The sequence below is a fragment of the Thermobia domestica genome, chromosome 16 (assembly GCF_964235325.1).
Source record: "Thermobia domestica chromosome 16, izTheDome1.hap1.1, whole genome shotgun sequence".
In the NCBI taxonomy this organism is placed as follows: Eukaryota; Metazoa; Arthropoda; class Insecta; order Zygentoma; family Lepismatidae; genus Thermobia; species Thermobia domestica.
The window spans coordinates 119838789-119866126 of record NC_137469.1 but is presented as its reverse complement, the minus strand read 5'-3'; the positions used below and the strand labels follow the sequence as shown (position 1 = coordinate 119866126).

The following is a 27338-nucleotide window of genomic DNA, read 5'->3' as shown; positions in this document are numbered from 1 at the left end:
ACTTTCAATTTCAAAAACTCCCTTTTCGCTATACCGTATGATGATCGATGTTAAACCAGAATTGGTTGATTTCTACCACTTTCGGTTTGAATAGGGAGTTAAGGAAGGATATGGAATCCACTGAATCCACATGAAAACAGTTTCTCCTTATCTCTTACCATTTTTTGTTCTATGAAGAATAATATTAAAACCAGAAGTGCTAGTAGATTTCTATCCCTTTCAGTTTGAGTAGTGAGATAAGAGTAGGGATAGAACCTACTTTTGGAGCGCTGAATCAATTTCGAAAACCCGCTTCTCCCTAGCTGTTACCGTATGATGATCAACGTTAAAACCGGAGTTGGTTAATTTCTACCACTTCCGGTTTGAATATCGAGTTAAGGAGGGAGATGAAATCTATTCTTTAGACACTGAATCCATATAAAAATAACTTTCTTGCTATCTCTTACAGTTTGTGTTCTATGGAGATCAATATTTTTTTTTAAAAAAGCGAAATAAAAACAAGTTTCAACCACTTCCGGTTTTAGTAGACAGATAAGAGTGAAGATATTTCCTATTCTTCAGACTCTGACCGTTTTCGCTCTAATATCTGCCGACAGATGTACACAGCTGACAAGTAAAACTTCCCATATTTATGCATAGTATAGTGCGGGAGTCTTAAAGAAAAAAGGGGGAACACTAAAATTGCAGTCTCTAGCTCCAATTCGTAGCCGTTATTGCTGTACTTTTACACTAATGCAACCTTCGTGACAATTCAATAAACTATTTTAAGTCTGTACTTTGCTGTCCAAACAGCAGTTATTCACCTGGATTTTCTGTAATCAAATTTATCTAAAAAAGAAAGAAAGTAAGACCTAAAACTCACCCCACTAGCTAGAAAATTATTGCTGAGCACAAGAATCACTCTTCTGCTCTTATCAATACAATTAATAGCATTTTGAATTATGTAAGTGCCCAGAGCAAAATTCCTGTAATGAAGACATAGTTGATACTGTTCAGGACCTTTTTCCAATTTTGGCATCAGCTCTTGTATCACCCACTCTTGATCTCTGCCACTGGAAGAGATTTTTTTAAAAAAATATGATAGTATGAAAGAACATAATATTGAAACAAAACACAAGAAATTAATTTATCTTCGTAACTGTACCTATTAATAACAATTACATTATTTATACATTTCTAGAGTTCTAGAATCGTTAATGGAAGTCAATAGGAATTCATTCTGATTCTTTTATCATCAACCATCATTTTCATCAATCTTCACATAAAAATGACTATATTATAAAACATTTATTTATAACAAAACTCGTTGATATGGCTAACTGTGACATAGGTTTGCACCTGATGATATAAAACCTTAATTGACGTTGGATTTAACAGAGAAAGGAATATCTAACACGTTACATTGATGCATAATTTCGCATTTTTTCACTGTGTCAAAAGTTTTGATGCCCACTTAAGATAACAAAAAAACTCAATAATATATTCTTCATTGTCTATGATTGTGTGCTACTGCTGGAGCAGTTTTTGATTTCATACCTGAAGAAAAGCTAACCTGGAGTTAAGAAAGGTCAGTTTGAAGCGTGTAATTGTTAACAAAGCAATTCGCTTAAATACAGAGCAGTGGCGGATCCAAGGGGAGGCGATCGGGGCGATCCGTCCCAGAAGAGGAAACTTTTTTATTTTATATATAAATAAAACCCATCCCAGAGTTTGAAGCTCTTAAAAGTAGCTCTAAGTAGCAGTATTACAACCCACCGCCCCCGCCCAAGAAGTCCGTCCTGGATACGCCCCTGATACAGAGTGGCCCAAAAGTAAGTATACACCCCTGGAATGATCAAGTATAGAATTCTAGTTTATAGGTTTATTTGCTTCGGCTTTTCCGAGCTTAAGATGTGAATAAAAAGACATTAAGAACAAATAATAAAGAAACTAAGTTTACCTGATGGATAACAATAAGAAATGATATAAAATGCAGTACGGTACTCTATTCCTACTTTTGGGCCATCCTGTATTATTGGACAGAGAGCAGAAAAATGGCACAATATAAGGGAAGTAAGAGGGATAAGGAAATAACCTTCTAACTATGCTCTCGAAATAGTATCTTCTGTCATATTAGCATAATGTGTGTGTATGCATTATTGTATTGTACTGCAAATGCACTAGATGCAATCTTTCTGGTCGAAATGCGTCGAAGTTATTGACGATGAGTGTCAGCACTGGTAGCAGCTCCTGAGCAAAGTCACTCAATAAAGTTACAATTTTATCAATATATTTTAAGAGAAGAAAACTTATCTAAGTTGTAACGACAAAATTTGTAATTTTCACTAGAAGAAAACCTATCTAAGTTGTAGCGACAAAACTGTAATTTCCACTAATGTGGTTCCCCTCAAGAACCGCCACTGGACAGTAGTGATGCTAATATTCCAGTAAAGCGATTTGTAATACATAAAGCCTTTTTTTTTGTTCCAGCAGAAATATAACATTATCTTCTGTGGATAGATACTAACTTCTGTAACTTCCGGAATTATAATATTTTTAACTTAACATTTATTTATTTATTTATTTATAGCGACATATGGGCACAATATCTCAAAAGTGGTTAAAAATCGTTACTGGCACTAATGATTGATGTTGTTCACAAGCTAACCGAAAACAAGCAAGCAAAGAAACACAAATGGCCACCTGCTAATTTTTGTTGTTTTGCGTTCGGTATCTATACCCCATGTTTGAACCTTGCCCATTGAATGCAAATCTCACATGATGGTTGACTGTTCTCATTTCATCTTCACATTTGTCAGTTCTCAGATTGACTAACGGATAATTGAAGTTCTTCGAACCGCCTTCGCTACTTCGCTCATCAGTTAAATTTCAAACAAAAGTTAGAATTGCCCTGCCACCCTCAACCCTACACACATATTCTTAATAACTGTTCCTTAACCAACAAAATAGAATTGGCCTTCATTCAAATCCACAAAATTCAAGGTATGCACACCAAATGACGAAAGTGAATGATAACCAAACTACTAATATCCGTAGTGTTGCCATGTCAAAATCAAACGCTATGAACCAATGCATAAACTCAATGTGTTAAGAGCCTGTCTTACTAAAAATAATACAAAATTTACCATTTTCCTTTTGATTGTTTATTCATAAGTGAAAGGAGATAATGAAATGCAACTTACCACAATCATAGATAATGCAACTTACCATATGTAATCATAAATACATACAACAGAAAATATGAACCTGGAGAATTTTCAGTGTTGCCATCCATAGAAATTATAGTGTTGCCAGAATAATAATTCCCCCAAAATCTAAGTTAAGGCAGCGACTAGAGGAACGAACTCAACTGTATTTGGTTACGTATCATATTGTTTTGGTATTCTATGAACTACTTTTTAAATAATAGTTGTATTTAGTTTGTAATAAACAAAACAGTTTTAACATACAGTCAGTGGCGTATTTACAATTTTGTTTCGGGGAGGGCTTTGCTAACTTTCGGGGGGGGGGGACTTTGCCTGAAAATGTGAAAATTCTGCAAGATATTTTATATACTTTACTATAGTAAGTAAGATTTCGGAGGGGGGCTTAAGCTCGGAAGCACCCCTAAATACGCCACTGCATACAGTTATAAAATTAAATAATAATGTTATTTAAAAAGTAGTTCACAGGATTCCAAAACAACGTGGTGAGTTGCATTTCATTGTTTCTTTTCACTTATGAATAAACAATCAAAAGAAAAATGGTAAATTTTGTATTATTTTTTAGTAAAATAGGCAGTAAAAATACTTTTCTGATTTGTTTAGATGGTTGGATGGTGGGTTTTGATGGTTTTCTGATTTTAGACTTAACGCCCCTCTATACAATTGAAGATATGTAAGATATGGACCTAAAGCTAAAAGTAGAATATGAACTATATAAGCTCTCACCAGGCATGTGTGTTAAGCACACAGTCACGAAAGAGCACTTTGTTCCATTTAAACTTATTAACTGTTTATTATTTACAAATTTTGAAAACCCATTTTATATAGAGTTCCTAATTCAAGAACATAAAAGGGACTCCGAAAACTGAACCGAACGAGATACAAATACTGTTTTTGTAGAAAATATACCTCTTATACCCTTATATGTTATTAATACCAGAGCAATAATATAAAAAGTGCTGTTATATGGTTCTAACTGAAAGCAAAATAGATTTTACTCCAACATATTCTGTAAATCGACATGCAATAGATAGCGTATAATCTATTAAAGACCTAAGACTCTGGTAATGTGCAGTATGCTACCAATAATTCTCATAAGTAATTAGTATTTACAATAAGGAATTTGTTGAACCTAAATAATGCATACGTCCTGAGATTGTTTTCTAATAACATTGTCAGATCAAGATTATAGTATGGGTCGATTATTTAGTCGTTTGCCAACAAATCGCTTATTGGGAGAATAGAACAAGTTCTGGAAAAAATACTCTCCGCTTTTTATATTTTAAAAACATTTCCTGTATTTGCACTTCTGAACAGAATTTCTTATAAAAGGTTACGGGAAGAGTTCAAATATAACAGTTCATTGGAGAAACGAGTTGGGTGGCTGACCAATGTTTTTATATACATTGCTTATATAAATAACATGATTTACTTAAGGAAACTATGTATAATATAAAAAAAATAGGTTTAGTTTATGATCCCACGACACTTTTGGATTCTTCAAAATTTAAAAACGAGCATTTCAAGAATTCGCCTGTAACAAGCATGTGTTCAACCAACAATAATTTTTTTTATGTCAACGCAAGTATCTAGACTTCAGATATCCGCTTGACAAATATTTACAATTACTTAAGCGAGCTTGTAGAGTTTATACAAATGCCTTGCAATACTCCAAGCTACTTACTCCTTACTACATTTTATGTGCCTTTTAATTTGTGTAGATTTAATATTCATTTTCTTACTTCATCTTCTGAATCTGTACGCTTTTAGTTTTGTATCTTCGATTATAATTCTATGTATATCATATACAACTTGTTGAGATGCAGAAATCACTCTTTCAGTGGAGTGATCTTTCTGTGTTGAAGGTAGAGTGAAATAAATAAACAAATACCATATCTTTAAATGATTTTAAAAAATCGTAAATTGCTGTTAATTATTTGGGAAAAGAAAGAACTACTTTTAAAAAGCAAATGTGGAATTTCTAATCAACTATACCCAGTGGTGCTATTCAGCCGGTTCGCTAGAACCACTTGTTATAATATTTCGAGTTCGCAGAACCGTTTGTTCAGAGTTCCTACTGATCTGCCAGAAATCTATTTCCCTGACTTCTCCCTGACCTTTGGCAGAAATTCCCTGACTTTCATGACAGGTATCGGATGACGTTGGCATATAAATAAGGAATAAATAACGCTGAATATTTATATATTAAAACATTTACTCCATAAAAACAAATAGTAATCAGTTGCTCATACATACATTCCACTTACCCCCCATAAAAATCTGAACAATGTTCCATACGATAGTTGACTAAGCTGAAATTGATGTACAATTAATGTTAGAAAAAATATATTTTATAAAATTTCCCTGACTTTCACTGATTTCCAGTCTTTTTTCTTGATCTTCCGTATCCTGCACAATTTTCCGTGACTTCTCCCACCAGTAGGATCTCTGTTGTTATAATCAGACATAACAGTGTATTTTACCCAGTTATACCCAGGAACATAAATTATAATTTAACTATCTTTGTTTTTAGAATTTTTTACAACTATAGGATTAAACATATGATCTCTCACAACAAGATATAAGCGTTTATTTCTTAATCTCAAATGCTCAAATATCAAGAATGAGAACTGGGATCACATGAGTGTAGTGGTGAGGATTATTTATATTTGAAACGGGTGCATACCATTGTCAATCATTGTTGATTCATTGCTGGATTAAGGTCTTTCCAATGCTTTTTGACAACCATCTATCTTGGATAACTCGTTTCCAAGATATTCGCAATGCTACCGAATTTTGTCACACCACCTTGTATTATTAGGATGCTGTGTTAAGTTTTTACTTGTCACTTGTGGTATTCAGTAAAAACTTTGCTTTTGTCTACTTTCTGTGTTTTGCTTCCTAAGAAAGTTATACCTACTTATCTACCTATCCATATTCATCTACTATCTCTCTGTATATATGCAATATATATAAAACTGGTTGTTAAAAAATAGAATAACACCGCTGACTATACTCGTCTTTAGTGGAAGGTCTTTAGATACAGAGCGAACTACTTACCTTGAAACGCCTATTAAAATAATACATTAAAAACGATGTAGTCTACAATGCAAATATCGATAGGGAACATTGTTTGACAATCTGCAACACCACCAAATGAACATGTTGGAAACCCAACGTAAAGTTCTTTTTTTTTTCTTTTTTTTTTTTTTTTTTACATGGGACCATGTAAATTGATTACAAACTCGCATTTTAAATTTACATGTTCAATGAAAACTTACAATATCATGTCTATTATCGATTGTTACAAACTAAAGACGCTTCGGTATCACAAATCAAAAATTTTGGAAGACTCTACAACTGTCATACCACAAGTGATTCGGACGGGGCAATGTACGTCGAACGCATCCTAGAGTCGAATACTATAATCATATTATGTATTTCGAATAATACGAAACAAAAAGTGATAGAAAATTTAACTTCTTAAAAAAACTTGTGTTAAGAAATGTATACATAGGAATTACAATAAAATTGTGTAGATGATTTTCAATAGGTGTCTACATCATAATGCCGTTTAATACCTTAAACCGTTTCGAAGATCTGAAAAACATTGGTACTGGTTAAAATCGGTATTTGATGGAAAATTTTAAAATGACTGTTTTCTTTTTTGCTTCAATAACTTTACAAACAATAGTTTTCGAAAATGAAATCATTTAGTTTAACGTCCCATGAATATGTCCTTTAGGCTAACGAGATGACGATTAACGGCAAGTAAATGATAACGGAAGAATTGTTGAAACGAAAATGTTAGAGGTAACGGGAGTATCACGAGAAAACTCACGGACGCGATGTTGTCCACCACAAACTTGTTTGGCTGAGGGATCGAACCAGGAACCCCACGCACCAGAGAAAAGGGGTCTATCACTGACCCACCGTGCCTCCCACCTTCACAATAGTTTTTTGGTAGCTGTAATTACAAGTTTTCGCATTAACAAAGTTTTAAGCAGCGTCGAAACTTAACTGATGTCTATCATATCTTTGAAACGGTTTGAGTCATCAAATCGTTGTAAACGACATTATGATCTTTCCGTCTATTAAAAACCATATACGTGATTGAATGTGATACTTACCTCAGTTCTTTTTATCGAACTTAAATCTTTTGTCAAAAGCCAAGTTTTCAATTCCTTCTATTATTTATGTTTGAAATACCTGATATCATGAACATAGTATTTGACACTACGGTACTTTATAGTCCCATCCTTCTTACTTGCGTTATTACTGAAGTAGCCAGATTTTAGGGTTTCTCCGAAAGTTTTACGTTTTCGTGGCATATTTTATGCTATGCGTTATTTCCCCCGTAAAATGATGTTCCGTTTTTTAAATATATAAAAGAAATGATAGTCCTGGACATTTTAAAGATGTTTTTACAATTAGTTCGAAAAAGTATTTAGAGGAACTAATTTTTCATACACTGTTAACAACACAACACAACGGGTAACTTAGTATTCACAAAGAAAGTGCAACATTTTGCATTTGACTCCTATCAGCACCCCAACCTTATATTTAAGAATAATTTGTATTTAGAATCTTAGCCTACGTCTGTGAACCCTGTCTCGATCGTAATATCGCGAAATAATAGAAGCAGAACTCCAAGTGGTTGTGAATTTTGATCAGCCTTAATTAAAATAGGATTAGAAGGCAACACGGCTTTGTGTAATATACTTGGTAAGTTGGATTTGAGTTTAGCGTCCCTTTCAGTACCAAGGCAACATGGGACGAGAATCTACAGTTTGGCGTGAGATCCGAACCACTTGAGCTACCATCAGGAATTGTAATATACTTTTTTGTGTTGTATTTGTTTTTTAACGTCTCTTTCAGCAGCGAGGCTATATGAGCGAATTATGAAAATTCTGAATATCACAAATTTTCCGTTTCCTTCACTTCTAATAATCGTAATATCTTTCTTTCTTCTCTCTGATAAGTCTGGCAACACTAGTCATTACTGATATAGAGGTCTCCAAAAATTTGGATGTTTGTAATAGTGTAACGTCCTTAGTTTGCAACAATCAATAATAAACGTGGTGTAATACGTCGCGTAAGAATCTCACGTAGTCCCATTGGAAAAAGTAGAGCTTTATGTTAGACTCTAGCGATATTTTAGATTATGTCAAAGGATTTCTTCCTTTCGATATTTGTATCGTACAAAATTTGAATGAGTTTTATCAACTAGTTTAAAAGTTACAGGGGCACTTCAAGATAAATAGTGTATTTATCTACGTATTTACGGATCTAACATAAATAGAACGATGCATTCTTTTAGTTCTGGATGTCACTTTTAATTACCCTAATAAAGAGAAGGTTTTGTGCCTACAATTTTGAAACAAAGTGAGGTGATAATAAAGTGATCCTTACCTGTACGAGACGAATGCATCATACACATCGTCTTCTGTGCTCTGGTTTTGTCTTCGTTTGGCCCTGAGTAAATGGACAACGTATCTAGCCTCAAATCTATATACATAAAGGACAATAATGGAAATCAGCAAAACAGACAGTATAACTCCACCAGAAACACCAGCAATCAGGAAATAATTGATTACTTTTGGAACACAAACTTCATTGTAAAAGTTCACTTGTTTCACGGGAACACCTTTCAGTTCAGATGGAACAGCACAGGTTAATGGTTTATTTCTTTCAAGATTCCAAACAGTTATGTTTGTTGTCGACAACCATGACTGAAAGTCTGGCATTTCACAGTTTTTACAATCCAAAGGATTTCCTCCTAGGTCCACAGCTTGAAGTTTGTTCAAATCTTTCCCCATTACAGCGCCAACGTTTTCAATTATATTGTACGACAAGTTCGCTACAAGGATCCTGCTGTCTTGTTTCACAAAGGAGCTTTTAGTGGTCCAGTTTATAATGTTGTTGTAAGAAAGATTCAGGAATTTCACTTCGCCTGATGACAAGATATCACTTGGAGAAGACAAAAAATTTGAGGACATATCTAACGTATCTGCTGATTTAATGATTAATTTCTGTCCGTTGTTAAAACGATTTTGGGCAACAAATAGCTTAATTCCAGGCTGCAAAGTTGCAAAAGTTTCTGGATGAAGTAGTCTTAAGAGATTTCCCGATATGTCCAACACAGTGAGGTTAGGAAACTTAGCAAAAGCGTCTTTGTCTATATTTGACAGTTGACAATGACTAAGATTCAAGTGACGCAACGAAGGCATATTAGGAAGGGATATTGCATTGATTGGTAAATGACTTAAATCAAGTATTTCCATTCTAGTAAATTTCGCAAATTGACTTCCGTTGAGAGTAAAAGTGGCATCAATGTTACCCGAGAAGCTAAACTCTCGTAGATTTTTCAATTTTTCAAGACCTTCAGGAAGTTGCGCGAAGTTATTCTTCGAAAGATGAAGACTTGTAATATTCGAAATCCTTTCAAAATTACCTGAAACCAAGAAAAGGATTTTTTTTTTAAAAAAAAACATGTTATTTATGCAATTATTAAGTACTTAAATATTGTTATTATTAACACGTTGATTCACAAATGGTCGAGATTTTCTATAGTTAAAATAGATCTAATATTTGTAGTAACTAGCAGAAAAACAGAACCTAAAATCCCACAATAGTGCCCCATGAACAGCTGACATTTAGGTTTAATTCATCTATAGACAAACAGTCCCCACAATACACGTATCATTATCCTCACAAATCTAACTTCAATAAATCCACCTAACATACCACAAATTATTCAATTTTCTACACCAAAGAATCTATCCGACATTAACTTACATTACCTCAATTGTCTGTTTGCACAGGTTAACCATCGCAAATACGAACACTACTAATTAAGTGCTCAAAAATCACCTTTTACTCAATATACAGGAATTATCATCAATGAATTTCCGAGAAAATTGTACATGAATGTGATGTATCGCTTGCATCTATTCCCATTTGAAAAACCAAAAGTTGAATCCAATATGGCGGCCGGGATGGATAACATACGTCAGAGAAGCAGTACTTGATCCAATTTGTTTTGCATATGCCCATATTCATGTCCAGTTACATCTCAAGAAACTAAAACCAATTTTGCGTCTCATCGGATCGTTATAGTAGTGTATGATTGAATTCCGGATATATGAAGGCCCATAAATATGAAAATTACCGGTATAGGCCACTAAAATCAGTACAATACACATTAGGCCGCGGAGAACTTTGCATTTGAACCAATTTTACACGAATCCCGAGGGGACACTTCGCAAATGTACCTTGTTAGATATACTCATTTCAGGTAAGTAAATAGAAACAAATAAAAAGGAAGAAAAATGTAGGCTTTGAAAATAAGACGTAGACAAATCTACCAGTGTTCAGAAGGTGCTGTCTACAATGCACTGAGCAGAGTGGGTCGGAGGTCAGAGTGGGTAATGGTGGATCGGTGGGTCAAAGTGGGTGGTGGGTCGCAGTGGGTCACGTCCTGTTGATCCACGACCCACTCACAAATCTTGACCCACGACTCAATCCATCTCTGCAGGTAACGTAATGTAAGAATAAAAATCTTAGGTAAAATAAAAGTAAAGACCTCTCCGTAATTAGACAGTTTCGCTAATTTGGCACTTTTTGTCTGTGCAAGAAATGACTAGGTTAGCAAGAGTATAATATGTAATTATATAGAGCAACGCACAACTTACGTCAATTCCGAGTTTCATAATAACTCTAGAAAATTACAACTACTAGCGTGTATGAACATGTTTGCGACTTTGATATCTATTGCAATATGCAACGACATACGTAGGATTAATATATATTTTTCGGTGTAAAATATTTAAAATAACATCTATACATAACATATATTTTTCATATTTTTAAGTTTATATCCAAGTACATACTGCCACATTATGTTCCATTTATAAAATAATACTGTGTAAAAATAATATAGGTATGTATAAACATACATAATAAATATTGCAATTAAGCAATTGTAAATTCGAATTACATAAAGGTTTACGGATCACATTACTTACGTAAGTTGGATGTTACCGTAGTTATTTGATTGTATGAAAGTTGGGTGACGGGAATTAGAATAAAAATAATCGATGAAAGTTGGGTGACGGGAATTAGAATAAAAATAATTAGGTGACAGAAAATATTGCGAAAAATTAGGCGTCAGAAAATTAGGTGACATAAAATGTATCGAAAAACTTGGCGACGGAAAAGTAGATGACGCACAGCAATGAATTGCTGAACATTTGATGACAGACTATATCAAGACACCCGGTAACCAAATTTAATATTCGAGTCCATCCCTAAAACCGTGGAGAAATTTAAAAGAAAACAATTAAAATGAGTCAATTTATTCTCTAACAAAATAGCAAATAAGGGCAGGTACACCAATTTCTTTTTATTATTACCATACGAATATAAATAAGTTAACCTTATCTACATTTTTCTACATTTTAAATAAATACATTGCAACTAAGGTAGCCTTCATACTAGGATCCTGTGAGCCGCTAGCGTGAGCTACAGCTGCTAGCTTTATGTTGTCTTAAATGTACGCCTTCACACACGCGCTTTGGTGCAAGTGAGCCGCGGCTCTGAGCTACTATGAAGATCACCACGCCAGTAGCTGGCTCGAGAGGGCTGCTGGCGGGGAAGAAAATGAAATGCAATCTTATCAGAGCCCTTCACATGTGAACGTGAACTCAGTTGGAATAGAAAAATGTGTACATATATTATTTGATGTTGAAAATTTTATCATTTTGGTGTTACTCTAATGAAATGCACACTTTATACTATTATACAATTCGTCAAACGAAGATACATCCTGAAGTGATTCAAAAATTTTCTTTCATCTTCTCTCAGTTTAGGAAACAGACTGTAAAATGAACATTCTTTCAGTCTTCATCGATTTACATGTATAGGATGAATCCATATTGTTGTATATCTTCTTTTCCTTTTTCTTACAATTTATCGCCAAGATTAAAGCTGAAGTTTCTTCTGACTCTAGCATGGCTGACATTTTGGTACGCGTATCACGATCTTTTGAACGGCTCAGAAGTATTCAATGGCTTTATACTGCAGGTTCATATGAGCGGCTCACAAGATCCTAGTGTGAAGGCAGCCTAACTAAAAACGAGCAAATACAGTACGTATACACAGTTTCTTCTCCCTCTCTCTCTCTCTCTCTCTCTCTCGCTCACACACACACATACACATTCCCACGTCGATGCTTGTATCGCAAGTAGTCAAACCCGATGACCCCGATACAACATAACATTGTCATATACATAGACAGTATGAGGTTATGAATTTAATTCTAATGGACACGTTTTTCTTCTATTTTTCTCTTCTCACTAAATCGATTATTTTCTTTGTTGTGTATGTCAAAAGATTACACTGAAAGATAACTATAAAGTCTACCACAGTATAAAGAGTAAGAATCACATAAAAGAAAAGCTACATTTTTTTTAATGAGAGTTCGTCAAAACTTAATCGAGCGAGTATGTACAACTTGTCGTGCAGAATATAAGATATACCGCTGAGACCAAACGGCGTTATGTTAAATCATTTTGTGCAATCTGTATTGAAAACACTGTACTACTTTTCAATATGAGAAGAATAAACGCGAAATTATACTTGAAATAGTCAAAACATGGTGCCTGGATTAAGAAATGTCATACTGGAATCAAACAGGTGTATATTTGAGCTAACTTAGTGAAAATCATTAATACACTTTAAAATTGAGATTATGTATTTCGGCTGCCTTCGGGTTATCGGGTATATTCGGGTCATTCCAGATCTAAGAACTGAGATCTACATCCGTACAAAAGTGATGACTGAACTGACTCGTGTCTCAACTGACAAATTCACTCACTCAATCATTACCTGGATGAATGTAATCCAATAGACAATTGGACAAATCAAGCGATTCCAGCTCTGGTAATTGAGGGAAGACCATATCCAGTTTATACCACTTATTATTCTGGAGCTCTAGATGTCTAATTTTGGTGTCTTTTATCAAAGGAATAACAGTTACTGGAGCAAGGCGACCAGTAAATATCAGCGTCAACCGCAGCAGATTAACATATCCTTTTAACATTTCGAAATAGAGCTTCTTCATCGCATCGAACAGATCTCCATAGTGTAAACCAGGTATGATTATTGCATCGGCCACATGCACTCTTTGGATGCAAGAGCTGTCGCGTCTGAAAAATAATAATAATAATAATAATAAAAAACTCTATGAGAAAAATATTACAGAATTTATTCAAAGTATTTTAATCCTAGTTTTGATCGCTCTGAACCATACCCATCCAAGAGATCATGAGAGAAATGACTTCAAAACGCTTGGATAAATCTTTTAATTGAGCTTTTTATACTAATTTGATGAGCCTGAATCCAATGGAAATATTTCAAAATATACTCGGTTATGGGGTTGCGAAAAAAGTGATCTCAAAGCTGTGATGCAATATCCCAATTTTGAAGTCGTTTTTCTCGTGAGCCCAAGGATGAATATGTTTTAATATAGTATAGTTTCATTGGATTCAGCACCCTCAAATTAGTGTTTATAAATAAACCTAATTAGAATATATCCATGCGTTAACACTTTTACCAGTAGTATAAGCGTTAGTTCTTCTAATGATCCCTACTGGCAATCGAATTCAGGACTCCATGCATGGAAGGATCGCACACTAATTAGTATCGTGCGGTTAAGTAATGTTGCCGTTTGACAGTTGGAAAGAACACATGGTCTTTGGAGACACAGTAACCAAAGCCTCAGCAACATAAGTAGCTGCTTCTCTGGCTACAAATTTAAATTGTTTAACAAATCATAATTGTGTCACCCTCAAAAAAATGTTTCTGCACTTTCGCATTGTCCAGTTCACTTGCTCCCGACTAGTCATAGCCATGGAAAAGAAAACACGTGAAACGTGACTGAAAACAATGAAATCAAAATTAGAAATGTGTGTATACTTTTCACTCGTGTCAAAGCTCGGAAAAGACTGACGTGAAAATTAACTTTTGAAAAAAAAGTACAGGTGCACTTTTAGTTTACTTCAATTAATTCCAACTAGTCAAAAGTACTTTCAACTAGTAAAAACTGTGAACAATTTAAAACATATTAACTATTTCAGTAATTTCTAGTTTTTCCTAAAACGTATCAGTTAATTCTATTACTACCTACTACCTAGTTAATACGTATTACAGCAGGGAAAACAAGAGATGGTCTCTGAAGTTTCTTACCGCATGCGGAGGGGAAATGCAGCCCCTACTTTGGTGCTAACACCATTAATTAAACTGCCACTATCGATGTACTGAAAATAGCCTCGATAGGTGAATAGTTGCAACACTGCTGCTAGCTGTCAGATACCTTCTCTTGCTGGCTCCTCTATAGTATTAACGAAGGAGCTCTTATAAAATTAGTTCTAACTAGGTAATTTGGTAATAACTCTTAGATGGTATGTCTATATTATCCCTCTGAATAGTGTCTCGGTCTCTCAGACTGCTAATGATATTTTCTTTATTTATATAGCTTAGTAGCCCTAACAGTTTTCGGATGTGATCTTAAATTTTTCTTTGAAGAAAACAATTTTAAGTTATTAATCATATATACAGTATATATTATATATATATATATATATATATATATATATATATATATATATATATATATATATATATCGGGTGTTCTAAAAATGACGCCCACGGACAACAGAACACTATTCTACAAGTCAAAATAAACAATATATATACAGGGCCGGATTTAGGGGGGTGCACCAGAGCACGTGCACCCTCTCCCTCCGTTCTGAATATACACTATCTAAAGTGAGAAACTGGCAGTGGAAATAGCAATACTTTCCTAAAATTTCATGTCATGTTTCCGTTTCGGGCTTAAAAGAAAGCGGTTTTGCTAAACACAATAGTCAGTTCCTCATACACATCACAGATGCTTAAAGGCTTTAAAAAAAAAAAAAAAGATTCAAATATACTGATAGTTATTGGTGCACCCCCCTCAGAAAATCCTAGATCCGGTCCTGTATATATATATATATATATATATATATATATATATATATATATATATATATATATATATATATATATATATATTTGTATACCTCTCGGGTCCTCGTCTGAGACGCAAATTGCACTATGTGGCAACGTCGCAGATAAAGATTAATGGATTAGATTAGCAACCCATCAAATAATTACATCGATTCTTGCCAGATGACAGTTAAAGTCAATAGACGTTGACACTAGCACCACTTAACAACTGATGTAACCGTTTGATGGATTTGTAGAGCACTGCGATGTTGCCACATAGTGAAATTTTAGTTCCCTATAGTGGCTGAAGGAGGCCCTGCAGCACATTTCATCATATAGTATTTTCGCTTTATTTTGACCTGGAGAACGGTGCTCTGTAGTTCTTGAGCGCCATTTTTAGAACACCCAAAATATATATACAGGGTGGTAGGTAACTCCACCGACAAACTTTGGGAGGCGATTCCTTATACGAAATGAAAGAAAAAAGTTCTAATAAACATGGGCCGAAAAATGCCTCCTTTCAGAGTTATGATCCATTGAAAATTCGAAAAATCATTTTTCAAAACTCCCTAACTTAGAAATTATAGGACCTATCCTAAGCGGTTTAAGGAATTACACAGGAACTAGTATGTTTTCTATCTAAATATCCATGTTTTACCATCCTCCGTTATCGGTGAAAGGAACTGTAAAAAGGAAGTTGAAGTATAAGAATACTCATTTAAGTACTAGTAGTGCGTTCGTTTCGCTGGTATCGGTGAATTCTGAAACATCGATATTTAGATAGAACGTATATCAGTTCCTGTGTAATTCCTTAAATCGCTTGGGATAGGTCCTATAGTTTCTAAGTTAGGGAGTTTTGAAAAATGATTTTTCGAATTTTCAATGGATCATAACTCTGAAAGGAGGCATTTTTCGGCCCATGTTTATTAGAACTTTTTTCTTTCATTTCGTATAAGGAATCGCCTCCCAAAGTTTGTCGGTGGAGTTACTTACCACCCTATATATATATATATATATATATATATATATATATATATATATATATATATAAAATACCACTAGCAGTCTCATAGATCAATAATGCCGTTCAAGGTTAACTGATTTCGGTTTTTACCGCTGACACATACACCATAGTGGCGAATACTATGAACTCTAGATGTTACTTACTTGTTATTCTGCCAGCATGTGCGATTTAAAGTCATAATTGCTACTGAAATATCTCCAGTAAACCTGGTGTCCAACGTCAGATCACGTACGATAGCAAGCAATAATGTCAAAGCCCTCGGAAACACAAGACTCAGATATCGCTGGTCAGGTACACCTTCGAATTTAGTGATTAAAGAACTTCTTATTCCCATGCACCATTCGATTGTGTCACTTGTATTATCAGGATCATATTGCTCAATGTAACTGAAAACGTTATTAAACTGAGCGGCTTGTGATACGTTATAAAATACTTCTGATTTCTCTGCTACAGAATACACAAGGCATCGTATATCAGTATCGTTCACAAAATCACAACTTGGTACTTCAATCGTTTGAGAAATGTTTGTTTTCAGGGTTTCACATGTGTAGAAACCCTCCGATCTTGTCGCAGCAATTAACACCGTTCCACACTCAAAAACACAGAATATGTACACAATTTTCACCAAGAATGTTCCTTTAAATATATGCCCCGTTACAGTAGAAAAATCCATTTTCTGTTTACTTCTATTAATAGCCCTTTTCTTCAAATTACCTAGGATTAAAAAAAGAAGAAGTATTAATTTCCAAATCGAAACTTGTCAATAAACGTATAATAATTAATTAAAGAAGAGCATGTTTAAGGGGAAACAGGAGCATTAAAATCTTGAAAACTATGAAAATTACTCTTGGCTTTGAAATATACAGAAAAATATTTTATTAGTATATTCTTTTCGTTTTCAACGACTCTCTATATTAACACCGTCTGAATCTGTTCTTAGTCTCGGTTCAGACGTGCAGAAAAGTATGTTGCGGGCCCGCAACAGAAAACTCTGTTGCGGACCCGCGCGAGCCGGAAATACATTGGTTCTTATCATTCATGCCACACGTGCAGACTTTCCCGCACGACTCTGCTGCGGACCCGCAGCGGGCAAAAATTGAGTTGCGGGGACTGCTGGCTCGCAGCGAGTCCGCACAGGTGTTGCGGGTCGGAAAACCATTGCTGGCAATGAGTCAAGCCACACGTGCAGACTTTCCCGCGCCCGCAGAAATGGAAAACGAAGAACTGAATGAAGAACTATTCATTAACGAAATACAAAAATATCACCAGATATGGAATTTAAAGTGCGAAATGTATAGAGATAGAAATAAAAAACGGGATGCATGGAATAAGGTGCGTGAAACCTTATGTGAGAAATTTAATGAAAAAAACAAAAGAAAAAAAACAGCATTGGTATGTATTATTATTACTTTTCAATGTAAAAATCTAATATTCATGTAGTGTTTACATTTGATTTTCGTTTAGCGTCCCTTTCCAGCAGACAGGCTATGAATACTTTTTTGTGATAACAATAGACAACAAATACGCTTGGAGAAAAAGCCTTTATTGTTAATGCAGTTTCTTTGATGAGATTTTTTGTCACTCACTCCGAAATGAACCGACTGTTTATAACGTACGTTGCATTATACTTTAGGTCGAGGCAAGGACGCCCATCAGGGGGGGCAAGGTGGGGCGTTTGCCCCCCCCCCTAAGAGGAAATTGTACTTGGGAATATCGAAAACCCAATAGAATTTTTACATTAGTTGTAGGAAAAAATGAAACTATATTTGAAAAGTCGCTTATATTTGACCCCTCCCTTGAAAACCACAACATGGGCGCTCTTGGGTCCAGGTCACGTATTATATAGCTTCTGTGTTCAAAAGAGAGGCTGAAGTCCAAAACAACCATCAACATAATAGAACAGAAAAGAAATAAAAAAGCATCGTTTTTCGGCTGACAGTTGTTGTCTTTATTTGTTAATGTACTAAATTTAAAAAAATAGAGTTAACACGAAAATTGTTGAACATCAGGGTACTCATGTGGTTAAAAAATAAAAAAAGCATGCTCGAGATGTAACAAATATTTTTTTTCTCGTGCAATTGATAATATTGTGCACGTCGTTGCTATTCTAGAGATAACAACTGAATGTTTTCTTACATAAAGAACAACTTAAAGTTATCTTGCCATGGAACTCTACCTATGTCGCTTACAAAATAATCAGTCCATCTGTTTCTGCTTCCGTTTGCTGCGTTGCCTCCTTTTGGTGTGCTACACGTATTGGGGATTTCCTCAAAACCTTCTATCGTTAAATGTCACAATTATAAAAAGTTTCCTTTTTCTCACCTTAGAAATGGATTATTCGGAAACACTAAATCCATTATTTTTATTTAAGAGTTTACATTAAGAATTTCACATCTCCAATCTAAGCGAGTCCTATAATTTCTCAGTATATAACGGGAAATGTCACTACTATAGGAATGAAATTAAATCCGTGAGTTTTACGTCGCACGGTTATACCGGGTAGACTAAAGGAAATAATGATGATGATGATAAATGAATGAAATGGTGGAATGAATAAAGTGGGAGGAAACGGGAGAACCCCGAGAAAACTCACGCACACGGTGCTTCTCGTACCACAAAGCCCACTTGACGCAAGCTGGGATCGAACCAGAGGTGAACATACTATCACTGAGCCACCGGATCCCACTACTATAGAAATCTTCCATCTCCCCTTTAAGAGAAAATTTTCAAAATCGAAATCGAAAAAAATCGAAATTAGTGACGCAATTGTTAAACTACGCCAGTGGCCCCTAATAACTTCTGAAAATGTCTATGAATAGGTCTCCGAATGTTTAATTTTCTGTGCTCTTACAAACGATAATTAGTTAACATAATTAACTTACCTTAATGTAACAGCCAGAGCTCCTCCGTGGCTAAGTGGTTAGCGTACCCGCCTTTGGCGTGGGAGGCGCGGGTTCGATTCTCGTCGGGAGCTCATGTGGTTCGGATTCCACGTTAATCAGTAGGTCCACGTCTCATATAGCCTCGCTTCTGAACGGGACGTTAAACTCAAAATCAACTCATTAATGTAACAGCCAACATTTCAATTGGTGGTATCGCAAGTCTCATGAAAGTATCTTCTGCTTTAATTTTTATCACTTATTTTCGATAAGAGTTCATCAAATGAAGTGATGCTCATGCGAAAATAATTAAAGGTTTTTTCTTCGTCATTGCGCAAATCAATAAACATGGAAGAAAATTCACCTTTAAGCAGTCGTGAGCTTACGTACGGATGAACCCAGCAGACTCGTGCGGGCGTCTCAGCCCAACCACTTCACATAGAGATAGAAAACAGCTCATTTTATTTTCAGCTGCAGTTGAATGAAGATGGAAATTGAAAGAAGAAAACGTGCTGTTTTTGTATACTTAGCCAGTAAAATCCTAAGGAAGAAACAGAGACGATACATTTGATGAACTCTTATCGAAAATAAGTGATAAAATTAAAGCAGAAGATACTTTCATGAGACTTGCGATACCACCAATTGAAATGTTGGCTGTTACATTAATGAGTTGATTTTGAGTTTAACGTCCCGTTCAGCAGCAAGGCTAATTTTTATAATTGGAGAAAAAGGAATAATTTTTATAATTGTGACATTTAACGATAGAAGGTTTTGAGGAAATCTCCAATACGTGTAGCACACCAAAAGGAGGCAACGCAGCAAACGGAAGCAGAAACAGATGGGCTTATTATTTTGTAAGCGACATAGGTAGAGTTCCATGGCAAGATAGCGTTGTTCTTTATGTAAGAAAACATTCAGTTGTTATCTCTAGAATAGCAACGACGTGCACAATATTATCAATTGCACGAGAAACAAAAATATTTCTGTTACATCTCAAGCATGCTTTTTTATTTTTTAACCACATGAGTACCCTGATGTTCAACAATTTTCGTGTTAACTCTATTTTTTTAAATTTAGTACATTAACAAATAAAGACAACAACTGTCAGCCGAAAAACGATGCTTTTTTATTTCTTTTCTGTTCTATTATGTTGATGGTTGTTTTGGACTTCAGCCTCTCTTTTGAGCACAGAAGCTATATAATACGTGATCTCGACTCAAGAGCACCCATGTTGTGGTTTTCAAGGGGGGGGGATATAAGCGACTTTTCAAATATAGTTTCATTTTTTCCTACAACTAATGTAAAATTCTATTGGGTTTTCGATATTCCCAAGTACAATTTCCTCTTAGGGGGGCAAACGCCTCACCTTGCCCCCCTGATGAGCGTCCTTGCCTCGTCCTAAAGTATAATGCAACGTACGTTATAAACAGTCGGTTCATTCCGGAGTGAGTGACAAAAAATCTCATCAAAGAAACTGCATTAACAATAAAGGCTTTTTCTCCAAGCGTATTTGTTGTCTATTGTTATCACAAAAAAGTATTCATAGCCTGTCTGCTGGAAAGGGACGCTAAACGAAAATCAAATGTAAACACTACATGAATATTAGATTTTTACATTGAAAAGTAATAATAATACATACCAATGCTGTTTTTTTTCTTCTTTTGTTTTTTCACTAAATTTCTCACATAAGGTTTCACACACTTTATTCCATGCATCCCGTTTTTTATTTCTATCTCTATACATTTCACACTTTAAATTCCATATCTCGTGATATATTTGTAATTCGTTAATGAATAGTTCTTCATTCAGTTCTTCGTTTTCCATTTCTGCGGGCGCGGGAAAGTCTGCACGTGTGGCTTGACTCATTGCCAGCAATGGTTTTCCGACCTGCAACACCTGTGCGGACTCGCTGCGAGCTAGCAGTCCCCGCAACTCAATTTTTGCCCGCTGCGGGTCCGCAGCAGAGTCGTGCGGGAAAGTCTGCACGTGTGGCATGAATGATAAGAACCAATGTATTTCCGGCTCGCGCGGGTCCGCAACATACTTTTCTGCACGTCTGAACCGAGACTTATTGTTCAATTGAAAACAAAATCAACTTTTCTTATCAGCAATAAAAGTGTCAGAAGAGGATTAATGGTTACGCGCGAACTGACAATGGGTTTCGTTATGTCTCCAATACGAGGAAAGAAAATGTGTGCTTTCCATTGTCATAGGAGGCACAAGTAAAACTGATCTGCTCTTTTTCCGAATAAAGTTTCCTTAGATTAGAGATACCATGCGAGCATGTCCTCATTTTGAGATGTGAGAGTAAAAGTTTCCGTCAGCATACATTTTTCAAAATTTCCCGATTTGTCCGCATTTTCCAAATCCAAGTGTATTGTCAATTCATTTTTTAGACATTTCTCATGTCAAAATATGTTTAGATTTATACCTAGGCATGTTCAAAGAATAGTTGAAAAACATCAGATCTACTTATATATATATATATGAAAAATCACAGTCAATATGATGCTGCATAAGTTCCTCAATGATCAACTGACAATAACATGTTGATGATAACATGATCAATTCATTTTTTTTTTTAAATTATCTTTCATTAATTTCAATATATTTTTCATAATGCTTAAAAACAAACTTGAAAAGTAAAATATAAAACTCAGCATTCTTGTATCGAAAGTCAATGTTTATATAACGAGTTAGCCATATGAAAGTTTGTTAGCATTTTGACATTTGAGAATATGGTAACCGTACCTTTAATCTCGATCTTTGACGGGAAGATTGGCTTTGTTTTCATGCAAACTAGTTCTGTGTGTGTGTGTGTGGTGGTGGTGGGGGAACTGTCATTAGTACAAGAAGAATACCCCACCTTGTATATTGGACTTGATGCTCAAATTGCAGGATGTTATAAACTAACAGAACACTGTATTAATAACTATTTACAACGGTTAACTGAAAATTAATCATTTCTAGCTGTTGCCTTCTGCATTTGGCGACGTAACGAATTATTATATTACATTAAACCATAATTCTGAATGACCCAAGCATCAAATTTTCTCGTGCTATATAGAAAAATATGCTTCCATTAAATACCCAGTGTACAGGAAATTGTAAAAAAACACTGCATTATCTCTTCCCCATTTTCCAAGTTGAATCATTAGTTATCCATACTGAAGTATTTATGTACGAAATGAGGGAGGGGGAAGAACATACAGTATTTTTGTGTATGATCTGTCAGGAAAGTAAATGTACACCTATTTTTCGAGTCTGGCATTCCTGCGCTCCATCCGTGGAGAGTATGAGAATTTAATCAATAAAATGTTTACTGAGGGGCAAAAAGAAAAGCTTAATCTGAATAAGACATTGCAGAGGGGCACAAGCTGTGAATACGAATAGTGCATTGTGTAAATAAAGGACGACACCGAAAGAAAAAGCCAGAAACAGCTGTTAAACTTACAAAAAAAGAGTAAAAATTGTCGAAGTGGGAACATAAAACACAAATACAACAAACACGCCGACAACTAAACGGTCACCATGCCATGATCTTGGTGTAGTGGTTAAGGTGCTGGCTTACAAATGCAAAGTACGCAAGTTCGAATCCTCGGCAAGGACATTTTTAAAAATTTTTGTTAATAATACATACAACACATGAGAGATGGGAAAAGAGGTCGTATTTAGTTTTTCGTAGCAATTATTATTGGTAATGTTTAGTACTGATAATACTTTTTGTCTTTGCGTATTGCTTTTATTCTTTAATTCATTTCCAAAGAGAAGAATATCCGAACAGATGCCACCAAAATTCCTCATATTTTGAATGTAAACGCCATTTGCAATTAGTGAAGAATAAAAATTGAACGTTCCGATGTAGCTGCAAAAAGTAAAAAGAAAAACATGGAAGTCGACCATACTCATGGTTATTAAAAATACAATTTCTACATGCCTTACACCTCCCGACCACGTTTCTACGTTAGCAAGTAAGAGGCTTGTGTTTAGGTTAGGTTGGTCAATACGTTTTGCAAAGGGGCCCGGTTTAGCTCTGACGCACCACAGGTACGAGAAGGGAGAAAAACACTTTTTCTCTCTCCCTCTGTGTGTCTACTTATCTATCTATTTGTATATATATAACGCTATTTGTGAATGCCATAACCACCCTAATTTTCAGCGGATTGAGACGAAACTTGGCACAAACATTAATTGTTGAAATATCTTGATGAGTTCGTTAACCAGAATAATCAGATGAAAATGTTCAAAATGGTGGCCCTTCAAACTCTTAAAAAGTTCCAAGGGAACCAAATTTCGCCCATAAATAGGTATTCAGAAAGTTTGAATAAATTTTCCTCTTTTACTGAAATATTTGTGTGCAGAAACTTATTGAAATATTGGACCCGATTAATCGCCTAAAGAAGGTTCACGCCCTTTCGCTACGGTCAGTTTTATTTTATTTTATTTTTTATTTTTATTTTTATTTTTTTTTTTTTGCAGGAGGGGGTTATCTTCCTATTGGAACAAGATGATTGTTACTGATGATATGAAATTACACATTGAAAGTGAAGTAACTTGTGTAACGTGTTATTTGAAAGAATAATATAATAAATGTGCATTTCTCTAACACAGAGAACTCATGTATTTCGAGTTCGGGAGCCTGAATGGCGAAGAGTGTTATTTGATTTGCTTTTTAGTAACACATTTCATTGCAAATAAAGGTAGGCACCATTAGTGGTAAGTAAAATAATAATAATAATAATAATAATAATAATAATAATAATAATAATAATAATAATAATAATAATAATAATAATAATAATAATAGGTGTTGTTTGTGGCAAGGTAATATCTTAATCAATTCTTCTTCAAACGTAATGATTGTAACGCCATATCTCCCTTACAAACAAAATATTAGCAATTTATATCGAGAGAACGAGAAACTGTAGAGCGATGGGAGCAACGCTGGACAGTATGCACTCATAGTACTTAGAAAAGTAAGCGATTTCAATGCAAAAGGAACGAAGAGTCGTTGTCATGGGTAGTCATGGGGCCACGGCATAGCCCTCTTTAGGCAAAGTGTCAATAACTTATATCGAGAGGTGATACTGGGATGGGACCAACTTTGGACACCGTGGACCCATAAAGCGCATCGAAAAAATAGGGGGGGGGGCAGCCAGCCTTACTTATTTCCACATAATAATATAAAATTATGTTGTCGAAATACACACACGAGTTAGCTACTAATATTTCATATTATTATTATTATTATTATCGACAGCGTCTTTTCATTACGTGTGCGTGTTTGACATGAAGCCAAAGAGAAGATCCATCATTCGTAGAAAGAATAATAGTCATATTCTAATACTTAAGCAAATCCAAAGAAATAGGGAAGTGTAAATACTTTGCACAAAAAACTAGTAAATTCTTGTTCCCCTGTCTGTTTAGATTTAAGCAAATTTTAGCACAGGCATTTGATTTTTCACTCGCAATGGCAATACAGCACAAACATTAATTATGGTGAGGATATCAAGTTGCGAGGGCATAGCTTCCCGGCTCTGCACTGGTTTTAGCTTTATCTTCGAAAGGAACATCATTTCTGCTCAATACAATTTTTGCACAAAGCTTGGTTTGATTCGGTGAAGAAGTGTAGCCGATAATATAAGTTAAATACACAATATTTAGGTGGATTAAGTAGACGTAGAAACATCCCTACCCCACCGCCGCCAATTTGGACTATCTTCAAAAGGAACCAAATTTTTAACCCATACTAATCCTCTGTAAATTTGGCTTCATCCTGTTAAGAAATGAAGTCAAAAGAGAAAATTAAATATTAACATGGAATGTTGGGAAGCACAGTCCCCAAGCCCTACATTAATTTGACTCATGAAACGGGGCGTTTTTCTGCCTCATACGAGTATCGCGCAGTTTGGTTTCATTCGGTTAAGAAATGCAAATGCAGCTACTATCGCGAGCCAAAAAACGTTATATATATATATATATATATATATATATATATATATATATATATATATATATATATATATATATATATAAAGCAAAACCCGCCGCAATTTTTTCGAGGAAATGTGAAACACCAATATCGAATATCGATATTGACGATATCGGATATCGATATCGAATATCGACGATATCGGATATCGATATCGAATATCGATCGATATCGGATATCGATATCGAATATCGATCGATATCGGATATCGATATCGAATATCGACGATATCGGATATCGATATCGACAATATCGGATATCGATATCGACGATATCGATATATCGACGTCGATATTTTTGCGATATCGATTATCGATATAAGATGATATCGATATCGACGATATCGATATATCGACATATCGCACAGCCCTACATGTGCTACGTGCTACCAAGGGTGCTCATGTGGAAGTGTACTGATGTGACCAAAACTTTTATAGTTTGTAAACAATTCAACACCAGTTTCATATTTCTATCTTATTTCTAGCCTGAGTTATCAATTTCTGTAATCAGGGAAAGACTTCTCGGACACCCTGTATATACATGTACTACTAAGTCAGAAGTGCTACACACTGTGAAAAACGAAACTCACTTGTCTCATTTCTAAATATGTGTTTTGCTACTTGAAGTTTGCAGTGCCTATTTTGTCTTTGGTATACATTACTTATAAATCATCAAGAAAATAAAAATGTATGTGAACAATTGTGAACAAACGATGACCAAATAGGGTGGCCAGATGGACTGCTTTTGGCCAGATAGTCTGGCTTTGGGAGGTCCTGTCCCGTGTCCGGCTTAGTAGTCGAGCCGGACGGCCATTTGTCCTGCTTTTCAGTTGTCTCATTATAAATATTTCCATTATTTTGATGGCTCGATGGCTCAAGTCTCAGACACTTCACAATTTACAAATTAATATTAGTATACATTTTTGTAAGTTGTAAAGTAAGAAAAGTTTAGTGTTCCAAAATTTGCTAGGAAAGTCATTAGATTGGCGACCCTGGCCAGGCCATATCATTTATAAATATCCGTCTGCTTCATAAGCTTTCAATTGTTTTAGGAAAGAGATATGACCATGTCATATGTACCCTGGACCGCGTGGGAGTTGACAGTGAAAGATCTGCAGAAAGTGAGATGAAGTTCTGCTTTGTGTTGTTAATTATCAATGAGATAAGAATTTTAACATGTAAATGTAGCTATTTGTAAATGTAGCTTTCCCAGCTTGCTTGAGCCAAAGATGCCTAAACGCAATAAATGAATTGAATTCCCATATGTAGGGAAAGGGTTTACAATTTCATAACGTCCGGCTTTTTAATCATTGCCTTCTGGTCACCTTATGACGAAAGATGTGCATGGTTTATTTTCTATTTCACAAATTGGGTTCTGTTACGTGTAGTTGGCACCGCCCAGTTTGTTTTTGGTATAAATTGTTTACAACTGTCAACAAATGAAAATTTTATGTGAACAAACCTGAACGATGAACAAAAGAACTGCGTGGTTTATTTTTGATTTCCGGAAATGGAATCAGGAAGGTTCACGCACATTCAAAGCTACTAGACTCCCAATTTAGTAAGTATAGTCTTTTTTTTTTTTTTTTTTTTTTTTTTTTGGTCCTTGTCCCGGCTTTTTTCCATCTGAAGTCGGGGCGGGAAAATATTCCTTTATTTTCTTGAACAGTTATTTTATTTTAAACGATCATTCTATTTTTTTTCTTACGAAACAAAGTTCAATGTTAACACGTATTTTTAATAATCAGATATGCATATCTATCCAAAACCATAAGTATTTTTAAACAAACAATATACGTAACTACTAGGGATGGCCAAAAATTTCCTCAATCCGCATTCAAGAAAATTTATTATTCGGAATCGGAAATTTCACTTTCCGGATTTCGGAAAAATGCTGGATGTCGGAAAAATTCCGGAATTTTTCCGAATTCCGGATTTTTCCGATTTTACTTTCTGAAATCGCGAAAGTAAATGTTCCGGAATTGGCCATCCCTATTAACTATGCTATGGCGTTCATAAAAAAATAAAGGGAATCTAGAAAGTCATTCTTATATTCATATATCAAAACCACGCTTCTGAGAGTAGAATGAAAACTGTAAGCAAACGTTCGCAGCACATATCGCGGGATCTTTTGTGAGTAAATCTGTGCTAGTGATTGTTGGGAATCAAGAACATCTGATAGTCTGGTACCCT

The 27338-nt window shown here is 35.1% G+C and overlaps 1 protein-coding gene across 3 annotated transcripts in view; it reads right to left on the bottom strand.

Moving 5' to 3' along the window:
* Positions 1-27338, bottom strand: part of LOC145673373 (toll-like receptor 2) — a 129063-nt gene that overhangs the window by 6977 nt on the left and 94748 nt on the right. For all 3 annotated transcript variants that reach the window (XM_081743019.1, XM_081743020.1, XM_081743018.1), the window contains 4 exons: positions 16419-16989; positions 13092-13411; positions 8616-9657; positions 863-1052 (listed from right to left, as the gene is read on the bottom strand). In XM_081743019.1, the coding sequence (XP_081599145.1) occupies positions 863-1052; positions 8616-9657; positions 13092-13411; positions 16419-16948 (2082 nt within the window). In that variant the 5' untranslated portion in view covers positions 16949-16989. The remainder of the gene's footprint in view (positions 1-862; positions 1053-8615; positions 9658-13091; positions 13412-16418; positions 16990-27338) is intronic.